General features: G+C 47.0%; 1 protein-coding gene across 2 annotated transcripts in view; it reads right to left on the bottom strand.

The window, feature by feature from the left end:
* The window catches only part of PHIP (pleckstrin homology domain interacting protein), a 1,338,206-nt gene that overhangs the window by 783,378 nt on the left and 537,330 nt on the right, over nt 1-17,498 (bottom strand). For both annotated transcript variants that reach the window (XM_069235639.1, XM_069235640.1), the window contains one exon: nt 8,566-8,706. In XM_069235639.1, the coding sequence (XP_069091740.1) occupies nt 8,566-8,706 (141 nt within the window). The remainder of the gene's footprint in view (nt 1-8,565; nt 8,707-17,498) is intronic.

Raw genomic sequence — 17,498 nt, 5'->3', positions numbered from 1 at the left:
ATAAGACATGCTGCAGCCCTTAGAGACCTTCCCTGGCATTAGGGCCCTTGGTACCAGGGGTACCAGTTACAAGGGACTTACCTGGATACCAGGGGTGTGCCAATTGTGGAGACAAAGGTACAGGTTAGGGAAAGAACACTGGTGCTGGGGCCTGTTTAGCAGGGTCCCAGCACACTTTCAAATCATAACTTGGCATCAGCAAAGGCAAAAGGTTTGGAGGTTACCACGCCAAGGGAGGCATTTCCCTACACCGCCTCCCCTCCCAAAAAAAAAACAAAAGAGGATGAAACTATGAGACTAAGCTTTCCCAAGAGAGTCTTCATTTTCTAAATGGAAGAACCTGGAAAGGCCATCAGCGTTCGCATGGGCAGTCCCAGGTCTGTGTTCCACTACAAGGTCCATTCCCTGTAGGGATATGGACAACCTCAACAGTTTAGGGTTCTCTCCTTCCATTTGCATCAGCCATCTGAGAGGTCTGTGGTCAGTTTGAACTGAGAAGTGTGTACCAAACAGGTATGGTCTTAACTTCTTCAGGGACCAAACCACAGCAAAGGCCTCCCTCTCAATGGCACTCCAACGCTGCTCCCTGAGGAGTAACCTTCTGCTAATAAAAGCAACAGGCTGGTCAAGGCCATCATCATTGGGGTGGAACTGCACCCGCTCCGTCCACAAGCACGCCATTGAGCTTTGGGACCTGCTCACCACAAACTCTCCTGACATTGCCTTCCTCACTGAAAACATGGATGAACCCCTCATCAGAACCAGACATCGCCATAGCCATCCCAGAAGGTTACAAAATCACGCGTAGAGACAGCATCAACAAACCAGGAGGAGGTATCACCATAATACATAAAAACACCATCAAAATTTCCACTAAGACCAACGATACCCTAGACAACGCAGAACACCTACACTTTCAAATACACATCAACGCCAACACCACCCTTAGAGGAACCCTCATCTACAGACCACCAGGACCCCTGCCCCATTCTGTGACTTCATCGCAGATACCATCAGCTCCCACGCCCTCACCTCCACAGACTACATACTCCTTGATGACCTCAACTTTCACCTGGAAAGCACCCACGACTGCAACTCCACAGCCCTGCTGGACAACCTCACGAACCGCGGCCTCAAGCAACTGGTCACCTCACCCACCCACTCAGTGGGGCACACGCTAGACGCCATCTTCAATTCCAGCAGCCAAATCACCTTCACTCACACCACCGAACTCCACTGGACTGACCACCACTGCGTCCACTTCTCCTTCATGAAACCCACCACCCACATCAACATCAAACTACACCCTACCGCAAGTGGAACAAGATCTCCAAAGAACACCTGATCTCCAACCTCACACAAGCTCCACCTCCCATCACCAACGACCCCAACACCGCCGCCGCCCACCTCACACAATGGCTAGCAACCTGCGCAGACTCCCTCGCCCCTTTGAAAACAAACAACACCCGCACCATCAAGACTGCCCCCTGGTTCACCACAGAATTCCAGGCTTCCAAACGAGAAAGCCCAACAATTGGCACCAACAACCCTCAATGTGCAAATTCTCCGCCCTCAAAACAGCCATGAGCAAACACTACCAACTCATCCTTCTACAAAGAACACATAGACAACAGCACACACAACAGCAAGGAACTCTTTGCCATCGTCAAGGAACTCACCAAACCCAAATCCAGCACCATCGACCCTCCACACTCCCAAGACCTCTGCAACTCTCTCTCCAACTACTTCTACCGCAAAATCGCAGACATACACAACAGCTTCACATCATCATCACCCACCATCACCACCACCAACACAACCAACCCCACAACACCCTGCCGAACCAAACAACTAAACACCTGGCCACCACCAACGATGAAGAAATCAGCAAAACCATGAACTCCATCCGCTCAGGCTCCCAAACAGACCCTTGCCTCCACCACATTTTCAACAAGGCCAGCCAAATCATCACTCCCCAGCTCTGTGCCGTCATCAACAGATTTTTTCGACACCGCAACCTACCCAGACGTTTGGAAGCACACCAAAGTCAACGCTCTTCTAAAAAAAAACAAAGCAGACCCAGAAGACCTCACAAACTACCGACCCATTTCTCTTCTCCCCTTCCCCACAAAGGTCGCTGAGAAGATAGTAAAAGCACAACTGTCTCGCTTCTTAGAAGAAAACAACATACTCAATGCCTCCCTGTCTGGATTCTGCAAGAACCACAGCACTGAAACTGCCCTCATCGCCTGCACAGACAACATCAGGACCACAGTGGACAAGGGCGAGACCGTCACCCTCATCCTCCTAGACCTCTCTGCAGCTTTCGACACTGTATGCCACTAAAACCTCCCCGCACGCCTTTTTGATGCCGGAATTCGCCCCTGGAATGGCTCAACTTCTTCCTCTCCGAAAGAACCCAAAGAGTTTGCCTCTTTCCCTTCCAGTCTACAGCCACCAAGATCATCTGAGGGGTCCCCCAAGGATCCTCCCTCAGCCCCACCCTCTTCAACATCTACATGGCTCCTCTCGCCAACATCCTCCGCCCCGACGGCATCACCATCATTTCATACACAGACGACACCCAGCTCATCATCTCCCTCACCAGGAACCCAGCCACCGCCAAGATTAACCTGCATGCCGGACTCCTCGACATCGCCAATTGGATGACAGCAAGCCACCTCAAATTAAACTCAAAGAAAAAAACAGAGATCATCATCTTTGGCCCCAACAAGACAGCATGGAACGACTCCTGGTGGCCCACAACCCTCGGACCACCCCCAACACCCACCACCCACACACGCAACTTTGGCATCGTTCTGGACTCATCTCTCTCCATGACCCAGCAAATCAACGCCATATCATCCTCCTGCTTCAACACCCTTTGCATGCTACACAAGACTTTCAAATGGATTCCCTTAGAAACAAGAACAGTCACCCACGCCCTCATTAGCAGCAGACTGGACTACAGCAACGCCCTCTACGCAAGGACCACAGCCAAGCTTCAAAGAAAACTCCAGCGAATCCAAAACGCGGCCGCACGTCTCATCCTCAACCTCCCTCGCCACAAACACATATCCAACCACCTCAGATCCCTACACTGGCTGCCCATCAACAAAAGGATAATTTTCAAAGTCCTCGTCCAAGCTCACAAAGCCATCCACGACACTTGACCGGCCTACCACAACAAACGTGTAAACTTCCACATACCAACTCGACAGCTCCGCTCCGCCGCCCTCACTACAGTCACCCGCATCCAACGCACCACCTCCGGCGGCAGATCCTTCTCCCACCTCACCGCCAAGACCTGGAACTCCTTCCCCACCAACCTACGCAAGACCCAGGACCTCCCAAACTTCAGAAAGCACCTTAAAACATGGCTTTTTGAGCAGAAACCGGCTCCCCCCCAGCACCTTGAGACCCTACCGGTTGAGTAGTGTGCTTAAGAATATATTTGATTGATTGATTGATAATAAGCCTACTGCTCCACCACACTACCACAAAATAGAGCATTAGAATGATCTAATTTTGCCACTATCAACCTCTAAGGGGATCCCTTGGACTCTGTGCACACTATCTCTCACTTTGAGATAATATATACAGAGCCAACTTCCTACAGTATACACAGAGACAACTTCTTACAGACGCTCCATCCTCCGTAGCCACAGGAGGGGGAGAAAGCATTCCAGTGTCAGGCGAACTGTCAAGACCACTCGCTTCACCCAGGTACAGCCGCCAGTCCATGGGATCTTCTAGCTGGTATTCTAAAGAGTCCAGCGACCCTCTCCCAATCCTCACCACACCCCATCCCAAGAGAATAAGGGTCAGGATCCAACCTAGAGGCTGGCTCCATGTCGGAGTTGGCAACAAGGATGCGGGCGATGCCATTAATAGGCGGAACTGGGGCTGGGGAAGATTGAGGTAGTCCGACCAATGCTGGTTCAGATCCAGGAATGGATCCATGGCTGCCCACCGGAGCAAAGGCCGAAGCTGCCAACACGGAATCTGAGGGGGTCCCCCGACAACCCTGCGGTGCCCCAGGGCACTCCAGCAGAGTTGAACTGTCCAAATATTAGACACATGGCTTAATTAAACTTTTAGAGTTAGCTAGAGGTAGCTCCGGCTCCCGGGAACTCGAGGAGGTGCAGAGCCGACAAAGATGCAGGCTCTGACAGCAGAGGCCTGGAATGACGACACCTTTTGCCTCATCTTGTTGGCTGATGCGGAGGAGTTGTGTGGAGTTGAAGAATGCTTGTTCTTCTTCGAGTTCTTCTTGTGCCTAGACCTATCTGACCATCCAGAGGACTTGGAGTGAAACAATGCTAAATGGTGGCTCAGCGACCGTTCTGGGGACAGTCCTCTCGATCAAGAGCTACACAGAGGCAAGAGCTGGGCTGCAAAGAGCTTTAGGGAACACTCTGCAGGAAAGTAGCCTCTTTTTAGCATAGTTATCCCCACTTTTGGCCTGTATGTGAGTGTGTGTAAGTGTGTTTTTACTGTGCTTATGCTCCCTCTGCTTTTCAATTTGTCACTGTAGGCCAGTGACTACATTTACCAATTTCAATTGCCATACTGGATCCCCCTTATAAGTCCCTAGTATATGGTACCTAGGTACCCAGGGCATTGGGGTTCCAGGAGATCAATATGGGCTGCAGCATTTCTTTTGCCACCCATAGGGAGCTCAGACAAACCCTTGCACAGGCCTGCCATTGCAGTCTGCGTGAAATAACGCAAAAGTTATTTCACAGCCATTTTCACTGCACTTAAGTAACTTATGAGTAACCTATATGTCTAACCTTCACTTGCTGAAGGTTAGGTACAAAGTTACTAAGGGTGAGGGCACCCTTGCACTAGCAAAGATGCCTCCATATAGTTCAGGGCCATTTCCCTGGACTTTGTGAGTGCGGGGACACCATTACACGTGTGCACTACATATAGGTCAATACCTATATGTAGCTTCACAATGGTAACTCCGAATTATAGCCATGTAAAATGTCTAGGATCATGGAATTGTCCCCCCAATACAAATCTGGTATTGGGAGCCAATTCCATGCATCCTGGGGGCTCCACCATGGACCTCCTACTACTGCCAAACCAGCTCTCTGAGGCTCGCACTGCAGCTACAGCTGCTGCCACCTCACAGACAGGGTTCTGCCCTCCTGGGGTCTCGGCAGCCCAGTCCCAGGAAGGCAGAACAAAGCATTTCCTCTGAGAGCAGAGTGTTACACCCTCTTCCTTTGGAAATAGGTGTTACAGGCTCGGGATGAGTAGCCTTCCCCAGCCTCTGGAAATGCTTTGAAGGGCACAGATGGTGCCCTCCTTGCATAAACCAATCTACACCGGTTCAAGGACCCTTCTCCCCTGCTCTGGTGGGAAACTGGACAAAGGAAAGTGGAGTGACCACTCCCCTGTCCATCACCACCCCAGGGGTGGTGTCCAGAGCTCTTCCAGTGTGTCCCAGACTTCAGCCATCTTGCTTTGCATGGTGTGAAGGCACTCTGGAGGGCTCTGAGTAGCCAGTGCCAGCAGGTGACGTCAGAGACCCCTCCTGATAGATCCATACCAGAATAAGGTAGCCAATCCCCCTCTAAGGGTTATTTAGGGTCTCTCCTGTGGGTTCTCTTCAGATTCTACTTGCAAGTTTCCTTCAGGAATCCTCTGCAACAACTTAAGACTCTTCTGACCTCGGATCAACCGCAGCCTGCTCCAAGAAACGCTGTAACTGCAACAAAGTGTCTACAAGAGACACTTTTCTTCAGCAAGCTCAGCTCCTAGTCAGCAACTGCAACAGTTTCCACGGTGTGCATGCTCTGGGGATTCCCTGTCTTCATTCTGCACCAGAAGGACAGAAGAAATCTCCCGTGGAGTGACGGAGTCACTCCCCTGCTCCAAGCAGGCTCCTTCCAAGACGACCAGTACACTGGGACTCCTCTCACAGTGACAAGCGTGCTCCTAAGGACACAGAGGGCGGACATCATCCACATAGACTGTCCTGGGGTCCTGCTGACGCAATTTGGAGGAGGTAAGACCTTGCCTTCCCCGAGAACGATAGTACCCCTGTGTACTGTGTCTTCTTCGCCTCCTGAGGCCTCTGTGCACTCTTAGCAAAATTCCTTCGTGCGCAGCCTGGCCCCGGTCCCCAGCACTCCATCCTGTGACACACAACTCGCTGAGTTGTTCCCCGGCGGCATGGGACCTTCTTTTGTTGTGTTGCATCAGCCGCGTTTTGCACTTCCTTTGAACCCGGATCCTGCGACTCCTGGGGGTGCTGGCTGGTATCCTGAAGTGCTGAGAGCCCCCTCTTCCTCCTCACACAGAGTTGAGGCCCCCAGGTCCCTCTTGAGTCCATCCAGCACCATTTTGATGCAAAATGCACTTTTGTCGCAACAAAGGCTTGTTGACGCCTTCAAACACGAAATCTCGTCTGCAACCATCTTCACGCCGTGAGACATCTTTTGCATCACACAGTAACCCACTGGCATCTTCCTAGGGTGCATTTCTGCAGTCTTCTACTAACTGGGGACTCTTCTTTTGCACCCTCTTCTGGGTTGGCAGGGGCTCCTATCCTTCCTGGAACTTCTTTCGACTTTTGGACTTGGCCCCCTTCCTTTGCAGGTCTTCAGGTCCAATAATCCAACAGTTGTTCTTTGCAGAATTAGTTGGCTGCTGTAAAATCCTAAAAACGAGGAGTAGTGTGTCCTAAGGAAACTTGCAGTACTTTACTCCTGCTTTTCTGGGCTCTGGGGTGGGGTCATTTACTTACCTTTACTGTATTCTTACTCTCCCAGCGATTCTGCACACACTACACTGGTCTAGGGGGGAATTCGTGATTCACATTCCACTTTCTTAGTATATGGTTTGTGTTGCCCCTAAACCGATTTTCTCCCATTGCATTCTATAGCATTTCCTATTGTTTGCATTGTCCTATGACTATTTACTTGTCTAATTTTGGTGTCTAGTGTACTCATTGTGTGCAATACTTACCTCCAGAAGGAGTATTGTCTCAAAGATATTTTTGGTACTGTCTCACCCAAATAAATACCTTTATTTTTGGTAACACTGAGTACTGTCTTTACTTTTGCATAAGTACTGTGTAACTATAAGTGGTATTGCATAAGCTTTGCATATCTCCTAGTTCAGCCTAAGCTGCTCTGCTATAGCTACCTCTATCAGCCTAAGCTGCTAGAACACTACTACTTCACTAATAAGGGATAACTGGACCTGGTATAAGGTGTAAGTACCCAAGGTACCCACTACAAACCAGGCCAGCCTCCTACACACTCACTCAAAGATTTTGGGTTCATGCCCTGGGACTCGGTGCACAACTTCAGGTCACGGTCGTGCTACAGGCACCATAAGCAGACAAGGTGCGGATCTGTCACAGCCTTCACCCGATGACAGGATCCACAGGGCTTGAATCCGGTCTTACGTGACATCTCGATGCATCGGGAGTGTAGACACTCAAAATATCAACAAAAAGTCAAAAAAGGCCAGTCAAAAAAGGACTGGGGTAGCTCTTCTTCGGATCTGTGCTGGCTGGCAAGAAAAGTAAAGAACTAATGTCAGCGTGCCGGGGTGATTCCTATTTAGGTCCCAAGACATCATTTCAGGTACGCACAATGCCAATGACCGAAGCTGAGCCAACTGACGCCTCCTGACAGCAAGCAGGGATACTGATCGAGAAAAATATCCAGATCCAGAATGACACTTCGGGGGAACTCTAAGGTATGGAACCTGCAACTAGATGTCTCTATCAGACTAAGGATTCCACAAAGCACTATTGATATACTGCAAAAATTTCTCTAGCCCCAATCTCCCAGCACCTTTGGATAATGTAGCACTGGTTCATCACAGAGCCCCACTGTTAACACTGAAGACATTGACAAAGTACCTTAATTTCCAATGCAATACCCACTCCCAGTTATTCTAATATGACCTTACATAAAATACAGTCACAGGACCTCAATCTTTCCTACAGTGTATTCTGCCTTTGCATTAATTGGATAGCAAACAGTTCTGCCATGGCACCTAAATGCTGCCATTAACCAGGCCCTGCAATTCCAAGGCTAAAACTACAGAATAGAGCTCTGACAAAACCCATGACGTCAGATTGAATTCTCCCACTCATCTCAATATTGGAAGGCAACATTCTTTCAATGCACATTAATCTTACAGTGCAATGCTCCCTTCTGAACCCCATGTGCATTCCTCACCCAACTACAGGCTGGAGCAAATACAAGCTTGATAATTGTTGTAATGATAAAAGCTTTTCCTAACAATCAACTCTTGCTCATCGGATATGTGCTTTTCTGGCTATACCTAGAAACCATCAAATGTACTGAAAGAGAAATTAATTACTCTGAATAACTTTGTTAAGTAAGATGGTGGTGATTGAGGTAGGTAGTGGTCTTTGGCAATCATATGATTAGATGACAGCAGCCGAAAATGTATGGATGTGATTTAATTACATGTTGTTTAGTAATTATTTTTAAAATGTATCATGGTGCATATAATATACAATACAATACAATGGACAAAATAAAGACTAAGGCCTTGAAGACTTACATCAGATGAACTATTGCCATTCTCTGAATTTTCTCCTGGATTGGCTTGCTCTCCCAACATTGATTTAACACTGCTATTGTGGACATTGGTCAGTTGCTTTTGTCCATCTCCAGCATCTGATAAATTATCACGTACATGATCCTAAAGGTTAAGTAATAGAAAATAAACAGTGAAAATACAGTTACTAAAGAAAAGTGTGCTAAAGCATTTTAAGTGGGATTTTAATGCACAGGAGCCAATAATAGTTAGCTAATATAAAAATCCTTAACTAGATTAATGCAATTTACAGGGAGATTTGGAAATGGGTGCATTTAAATCACCGACATACCTGCTAGTCATTTACCTAAGCTTGGGTTGGCACCAAAGCATGTGCAATATAACTTACTAGGACAGACTAGTCTGTTACCAACCCCTTAACTCTAATATCCATGCTTTCACATCAGTTGCATGGATTCACATACAAAATGCACTTCTGTACATGAACCAAGCAAAAGGGATTGTGCGTGCAACTTGTGAATCAAGAAATTATTGTAATGGAAAGGCAATACATCAGTTCATCATGGGTATCTGCTCTGAGTAAATAAAATAAACATCTCCACCTATAAGCGAGACCCAAATACATTTTGTAACAAAGTAAAAAAAATAAAAAAAATCTACAAATAATGTTTATCTAAAAAAAAAAAAGATTTTGTTGAAGACTTATCTAAATATCTATAACCCAATGACTAATCAGAATTGGATAGTTAAGCACTTATGACAGCATCCTAGCTCACTGCCTTTTCACGTGGAAAGCAATAACATGATTTAAGACTTAAATTAATATTAGAGGTAAATAAATATTCTAGGTGGATTTCCTGTCCTTTGAATTAGGTTTGTTCACTGTGCCACTACACACATGTGCCAGCCATTTGGAAATAGTGTTCCACATAAGAGGGAAAACATGAAAAAGTTAATTACTATTGGTAAAGGTCTATCTGGTGGATACTCGAACTGCAGATTTCTCACCTTGTAAATATTACCCCAGGCATCAGACTCCAGAAACTCAAAAGCAGTACTACGGCATGCCGATAAGTGGTACTGTATGGCTGTGTGACAGCACAGTTTTCCTCCAGAAGTCACAAGTCAGGCCACATAAGCGTTGTCTGTGCCTGCAGACGCAGAGCCCATCAACGAATTGGCTTGACCAGTATAAAAATCTCTAGTTGGGACATTTTTTAATGGAAAAGACTCCAGTCCACAAAACAGGAAGGCAGAAGGGTGGTGAGGAATATTTTGTAAAAGTATAAATCAGAAAGAGCATTACCAAAGCTAAGTGACTTTTGCTTCCGATGGATACTTTTAACAGCAGATTACTCACTTTGTGAATGCATACCAAAGACATACTTCATCTGGGGATGGGTGTGTGGAATAGTTCAAAAGGTACTGCAGGACTGAACGAGCAAAATGCTAATCCCAATGGACTTGAGCATCAAGACAACAGTTCTCTGTTAAAATGTGCACTGATGCACATGTAGTAACCTGCCATTTATCAAAGCACTCCACTCTCTCAAAACAGTAGCAGCTGCCTTAGCTCGAGTGGAATGAGCATGTAACACTTCGAGGGGCTGCTTTGTAGCTAAAGCACAGAAGATCTTACAGCAGAGTACTATCCATCTATATGTGTTTCTCTTCTGCACTACCTTGCCCCCTAGAAACCAATAAAGAACTGATTTTACACTCAGTGTGTTCTCTTGGGACCAAAGAGATGCAGCCTTTCCTTCTCACTTGAGGGATGAGGTGGCGCAAAGGATACTCCAAGGGTGATAGCCTGTCCTACATAAAAGGGTGGTTCCAAATCAGGCAGGAGTTTTTCTCATGTCCTGAAAACCAGTTTGCCAGAAAAATATGATGTGCAAGGTGGGTGGACTGACAATGCCTGAAGCTAGCTCACAAGCCGAGCTAATGTTATTAAAATTAAAAATATAGTCTGTTTTATGTTAAAATATGCAGTGGACTATCATACCTCTGCGGACCTCCTAGATGGCAAACCTACAGGAGCAGACACTTAACTGCGAGCACAAATGGTTTTCCAGCAGATCCTACCACTTTCAGTGGACATTCTCACTGCGCTCACAAAAATGGTAATGCTGTCAGATTTACTGTATGTTCCTCTACATGTCACCAAGCCTTTCTTTCCTTTCTTGAGCAACTGAAAGGAGACTATTTGGCATGCTAGGTGAAGTAGGGTTGCCTTCACAAAGCTTTTCCTCCCGACTGATCTAGGGGACTTGGAAGTCCCAAACTTAGAACATTACTATCTGGCCTGTCAGCTGCCAGCTAGATGATAACGTGACTACATCCCCTCCATTGGAGTTAACACGTATACTGCACCTTTTCATCCCTTCTCCAAAATGGTATTGCACCACTCTTCTCTCATGTCGGGTGCCTTAGCTTCAAGAGAAGCCTTTTCCTTACTCGCTCGGTGATGCCATCTGCTCCGGCACTCCCGCTGCTTGGTACTCCTAGAGGCATTAAAAGTCACTACCCTTGCATAGGTAGGTCCTTGGTATGAAGTAGAACTCCATAGTTCTCCTTCCACTGGAAAAACGCATCACTGCCACTGATTTTCTTCCAGGTTAATTTCTCTTATATAACTCCTCTACCCAGGCGATTAAAGTGCACTGGGGCACATTCTATTATACAACTCACTTACACAGGCGATGAAAGTACACTTGGGCGCAACTGGACAGGAACTCACAATGCATCTAGGGATTCAATATTTGCATTTCATGGGGATAGGCCGCCATCTAATAAAATGGTTTGCCAGTCCTTTACATACACAAGCTACAGTGCCTCTTATATCATGGCGTCACCACTGGGAGTGAGAAATGGGTCAGCCTTGTTCTGACAGAGTGACAGGGCATCCTGGCATACCCAGCCTTAGTGTCTAGCAAAGCTTAATTAATGCAATACTACATATCACACAGGGCCTGCCTCACGCTAGACCAAATCAACTGCTACTTTTACAACGCAGATGTTGTTGGACTACGCAGCCTCTTGCCAGATGCTGATTTCTTGCATATATTTTGGACATGCGGTCTCCCAGTACTGGCTGGGCATCACAACCCTACTGGCTTCCTGCAAAAGGGAGCCCCTCGCTACACACACTGCTAGGTATGTTCCGACACACATTAAAGAATAAAGCAGCTGTGCAGTTCTTGGATCTGGCTCCTTTGCTAAATGATCGATTACTTGCAGATGGAAATCATCCATCCTTCCTCATCTCTCCGCATGAGCGCAATCCATTGATATCTGGGCTCAGGCCTAGAGTAATGTCCTGTACCGAAAGGATCTTAGGGGCCTGTTTAAGTACCCAATCTCTGTTTGCTGGGACACTTTGCTTGCTGAGCTAGTTTCCCTTCCTTGAAGGATGACAACCCCCCCTCGATTTCACTTTGCCTTATGCTCCACCACAGTTCCTAGCTTTCTTGATTGGCACATTCATTTTTGGGTGGTGATGCCTAACTTTCCATTTCAGCTAACACATAATTCTGTATTCTAATGTTGAAACAGATATCTTTGTTTACTGTGTATGTATCGCATATTTATTTAGTTTGTAGTTGACATGTGTTCTGTCTTTTTATTACTCTAGCAGTCATATGCACTCTCCAATCTGATGCTGTAGTCTGTGTCCTTCTATTATCTACTGTTCATTTTAGCGTTTTATGGAATGCTATTATCGGGAGTGCACTGCTTAACAGTGCTGCAACTGTATGTTCTACTTGTCGAGTACATGTTAAGCTGTGTAAGTGAACATATAAAATGCTTGTATACAAAGATTTTTCAAAAAAGAGATGCAATGGACAATTGTGCATCAGCTGAAAAGTGGTGCACAGGGAGAAGGTAAGGATGAGATTAAATCCTACTTTGGATAACAAAGGTTGTGGTGGAAACATATGCTGCAATCCTTTGAGTAACCTCATCAATATAAGTGATTTAAACAAAGAAGGCTGATCCGGCAACTGTACATAAAAAAAATTATAAAACATAAGAACCCACAAACAGCCTTTAACAGTGCCCGAGGTAAGAACTTGCTAGGATAACAACAACAGAAACAACACTTCTGACAGTTTAGCTTGTAGAGGGTCAGACTAGTGGGTCCCAAACTTGTCCCGGCACCCAGAGTACACAGAATTCATCGATGGGCACCTGGCTGCTAGAATAACGTCAACGATCTCTGGAGAAAGATTGAAGAAAACCAGCAGCTGCCACTCAATATCCATTCATAGGAGTGCAGATTAGAGAGGCAAGGGTGCCAGACCATGCTCTGTTCCTGCAATAGTGAACCCTCATTAAGCAGCAGCAGCTTAATCAGAGGACAGATGCTCATGCCCAGAGGTTTTGCAAACCACACCCTCCTTGTCCAAACAGGAGCCAATAAAATGAACAGGGGCCTCATCAGCCTTGATCTTCTCAAGAACTTGGCCAAGGAGGGTTAAAGGCGGATTGACAGACAGGAGTCAAGCTCCAATCTAGACGGAATGGAGTGGGGAGATTTGTGTAGGCCAAATTGCAGTGTATTCAGGATGATTTCGATGAATGGGAGGGTTTGTGAAGGAGTCACTCATGACTTCCACACGTTGATAGTGAACCAAAACAATGTTAGAGGACTGGTACACCCAACCTCTGAAGTTCCTCTATTGACCACCAGCGTCCCCTTCGTGAACACTCAAAGGGCACTGGTAAGGACAAAAGGGAGGACTGCAAACTGAAAATGTTCCTGGCCCACTGTGAACACCTGTGAGCTTGCAAAACTACAATATGGAAAAAAGGTATCCTGCAGGTCTAAAACGACCTTTCAGTCTCCATGATCAAGGACAGACAAAACCCTGGCCCATAGTGGGCAACTTGAATTTGTCCTTCAGCAGGAAAGTGTTTAGAAGGTGGAGATCTCAAAAAGGACGAAAGCCTCCATTCTTCTTCGCACAAGGAGGCAGCGGAGGAACACCAAGGTGAGAGGTTGGGGGTAGGGGCTTGGGGGGGCAGGTAGAAAAGAAAGAAAGAAATGGGAGGGAGGGACCCAATTTGACAATCTGAAGGCTCCATGTGTCCTAAGTGATGTCTCACCATCCTTGGAGAATATGTCTGATTCTGACAACTACAAGGTGGGTGCGAGCCAAAAATAACACAATAAAGTTGCTTTTCAGTTGTGGTTGCCAGAGGGGCGGGGGACTGAGTAGCATGTCCCTGAAGCCCTGTTCATTACCATGGGAGCCAGGGCCTTGCCCACGAAAGTACTGAGAATAGTGTTGTGCCAGGGGAGGGGATCTAGCGGTGCCAATAGTATGAACCCCGAGTGCATCCTGTGAGAAAGCATTTTTTTTTTTTTAACATGGTCAAATACCCAGACCACTCTTTTTCTCTTCTGGTTTCTGGTGCAATTTCAACAAAGTACACTGGGCTCCTGCTAACCAGGACCCCTGTGCAATATCTCTTCAACCCCCCAAAACTGCACAGTCACTAAGGGCTGCAGCACAAACTGTGCCACCCTAAGAGACCCCTCATTAACCACAACAGGCTGCCATTGCAGGCTGGGTGTCTTCGTGGAGGCAAAAGTGAAAGCACAACATGGCACGCAGCTTGTGTGCCATGTCCCCCTAAACACTGCATGCAATGCATTTAAGTCGTCCCATCTAGCAGGCCTTACAGTCCTAAGGCAGGGTGCACTATTTTACATGTGAGGGCGTATCTGCATGAGCAGATATGCCTCTGCGATGTGTATTGATTCTCAGACACAATAAGTGACTAGAGAAGACATTCTAAATGCAATTGCTGGACACTGGTCACTACGAGATTCCCAGCCACATGATGGCTTCTCTGAATATAGGGATATTTGGTATCAAACATCTTGGATTAATAAACTCTCAATGATGCCAGTAAGGTATTTACTAATAACTGCACCCAGATGGCACCTTAGAGGTGCCCCCTGAAAACCGACTAGTGGGTTGATTGACTGGTCCTGACCAGTTCAGCCACCGACACATTTCTGCCAACCCCACCCATCACCCACCCCTCCCGTCCCCACCCCCCCTGCCAAGGTGAAAGCCAGTGCTCTTGAAGGCTAGAGACAAAAGCCTGCACTGGGCGGGGGTGTTAGCACCTCACCATGCTGGCAGGCTGGACATTCCAAGACAGGGATCATCAAAGGCCTTTGTAATGCGACCCAGGTCTCTCCAGATGGCGGAGACTATGATCTACCTGTCCTGACAACAATTTTGGCAGCAGCATAGGCAGGAAAATTACGCAGATTAGGAGCTGTGCCCACTTCATGCCAGCCCCACCCCTAAGGTGGGCCAGCTGAAGTGGACACCACTTTTCAAATTCCTCCACCTTGTTCGGAAGGAATAAGGCCACTAGGGTTAGGGTTAAGCCCACTTTCAAACAAAAGTGGTCATAAGAGGGGTGCAGTCAGCCGAAAGGTGGGCAGACCACTGCCTACCACCTGGCACTCCCTTTAACCCCCCACAATTGAGTATTTAGGTGGTACCCCCAGACCATAGAACTCAGATCCTCACGACCTAAGAAGAAAAGGACAAAGAAGAGGTGCACCCTTACAAGAGAAAAAGAAAAAGCAGCTGACCATGCCGAACTGCCTGCTGACCTCAAAGGACTCTGCCCAAAAAGCTGACCCGTCCTGTCTTTCATAAGACTCAAGTCTCCCGTGAGCAGCTGACCTGCTCTGCAACAAGATATTCAAGAAAAGGACTCTGCTGGAACCCCAAAGACCCGACACCTGAAGTGACCACTGCATCCGAGGTGAAGCAAAACAATTTTGCCAACAAGGTTCCCCAGCTGCCCAGAGACTGAGTCCACTGTGGTCTCACCATCTTGGACTTACCCAAGATGCCTGCAGCCTCTGAACATAGGCCCCCTTTCCCACAGCCTTGTGGTGAGAGAAAACCCAACACCTTCAGCAACAACAGCACCCGTCGCCCCTGAACCAATCTGAGGTGGGTCTCTGGCGCCATTGACGTCCCCCGGCTCCTAAGAGCTCGAGCCCACCCTGGGCTCACCCTTGCTGGACTCCCCGACAACCCCTGCAACCTCAAAACACAGGAACCCCTGACCATCACTGCTCCCACACGAGAAAACCTGACACCTAAGGACACCCCTGCATCCGTTGTCCCTGGACCCTGGTGAAAAGGACCAAAGGCGCACCTATGTCCCCAAGCATCCTAAGTCTACAACCTACCTTCTTGTTGTTCCTGACTGGCTTCTCAGCCATAGTCTGCAACCTGAGGTCCAGTTCCCACAGAGAACCACTGAGCACCCGAAGCCTTACTGCACCTGGCTGCCTCAGTGCTGCTCGGTGTGACCTGCTGGTGTGATTCTGATCAGTGCCCAGTGCTTAATTCTGCCCCTTGAGTTGTTGTTAACTGTGTGTTTGCTGAACATTCCTTTCCTCTGTAGGATAACATTAAAAAAACTTTCAGAATTGCACTAAGTGTTGATTTTTGAAACTGCAAAGTATTTATGTTTAAAAGTCTACTTATTGATTACGAAGTTCTTGGGTTTGAAACATATATAAAAAGAATTGTTATTTTTCTAAACTGATCTGATTTATTCTTTGAGTGTGTCACATTTATTGCCTCAGTACAACAAATGCTTAGCACTACCTTAGCTGCTTGCCCACATTATCACAAAATAGAGCATTTGTCCCATCTACTTTTGCCTCTGCGAACCAATTGGGGATCCACTGGACTCTCTGCACAGTGTACTTTTTTTCAGTGCACCATATAGAAAGCCAGCTTCCTGCAACCCGTCACTATAGTCTGTGAGGGAGCCTGTTTGTGAGAAGTCATGCCTTGAAGCAGGTTGGCAGGAGAGCACAACCATTTCAGCAAGCGTTTTGCATGAAGGGACATCTTGATCCTGTCATCCCAATTGCCTGTTAGTTGGTCCCACTGGTCCTCAAGATATTCTTAGAGAGGCTGCATGTCGACACGGGCATTTGGAGTGAAGAAAATGCAGGAGGCCATCAAGCTGAGACGAGGCAACACTGCCTTACGATTGGATGAGGGACCTTCATGAGAGAGTGACACTTCTGAAGGATCAATAAGCGTCTCTCCTCCAGAGGACACCCTTTTGCAAGAATGGTGTTGATGGAGGCTTCCAAATAATGTAAAGTCTGAATCAGGGTCGGTGTTGACTTGCTGTGGTTGACATGGAGCCCCAACAGTTGAAGGAGATCGCAAGTCCAGTTAAAATGAAGATGGGCTTGCTGACAAGGTAACATCTTTACTAACCAGTCATCTAGGTCTGGGTAGACAAAGACAATGTTTTCTGTGGTGGACAGCTACTACTGCTATGCTCTTCGAGAATGTTCTGGGTGTTGAATTTAGGCCAAAGGGAAGTACTTGGTACTGATAGTTATCCTGCCCCACCACAAACCTTAAGAATGTGACGTTTTCCCTTGGCTGGTATATGGAAATACCATCATAAAAGTCGATGGAGCAGAGTCAATCTCAATGGTGTACTTGGGGATTGATCTGGTGTAATGCCATTCCCTGAAACTTTTCTCGCCTAATCCATTTATTGGTCAATTGTAGGTCAAGAATTGCCTTTTTTCTTGTTTTTTTTCTCTATCAGAAAGTATCAGGAATAAATGCCTGTTCCCCTTTGTTGGTGAGGAACTGCCTCCACCGCCTGTTTCTGAAACAAGACCTTGACTTCCAATTTTATCAGGTACAGGTAATGATTGGATGATTTTTAGTGGAATGGTCTGAGGAGGACCTGTGAACATGAGCCAATACCCACTCCGAACAATATTCAGTTCCCAGGCGTCTTTTGTGATTGGCATTCTGCCAGAAAGCATGAAATACTTCCCCCTATTGGAGCAGGTAACAGAAGAGGGGGAAGGAAAGGTTCAAGTTTGTGTGTCTGTTGTAGGCTTT

The sequence above is a fragment of the Pleurodeles waltl genome, chromosome 5, assembly GCF_031143425.1.
Source record: "Pleurodeles waltl isolate 20211129_DDA chromosome 5, aPleWal1.hap1.20221129, whole genome shotgun sequence".
NCBI classification, from domain to species: domain Eukaryota; kingdom Metazoa; phylum Chordata; class Amphibia; order Caudata; family Salamandridae; genus Pleurodeles; species Pleurodeles waltl.
Note: the sequence above shows the minus strand (reverse complement) of the source record. Positions and strands in the feature narration are given on the sequence as shown.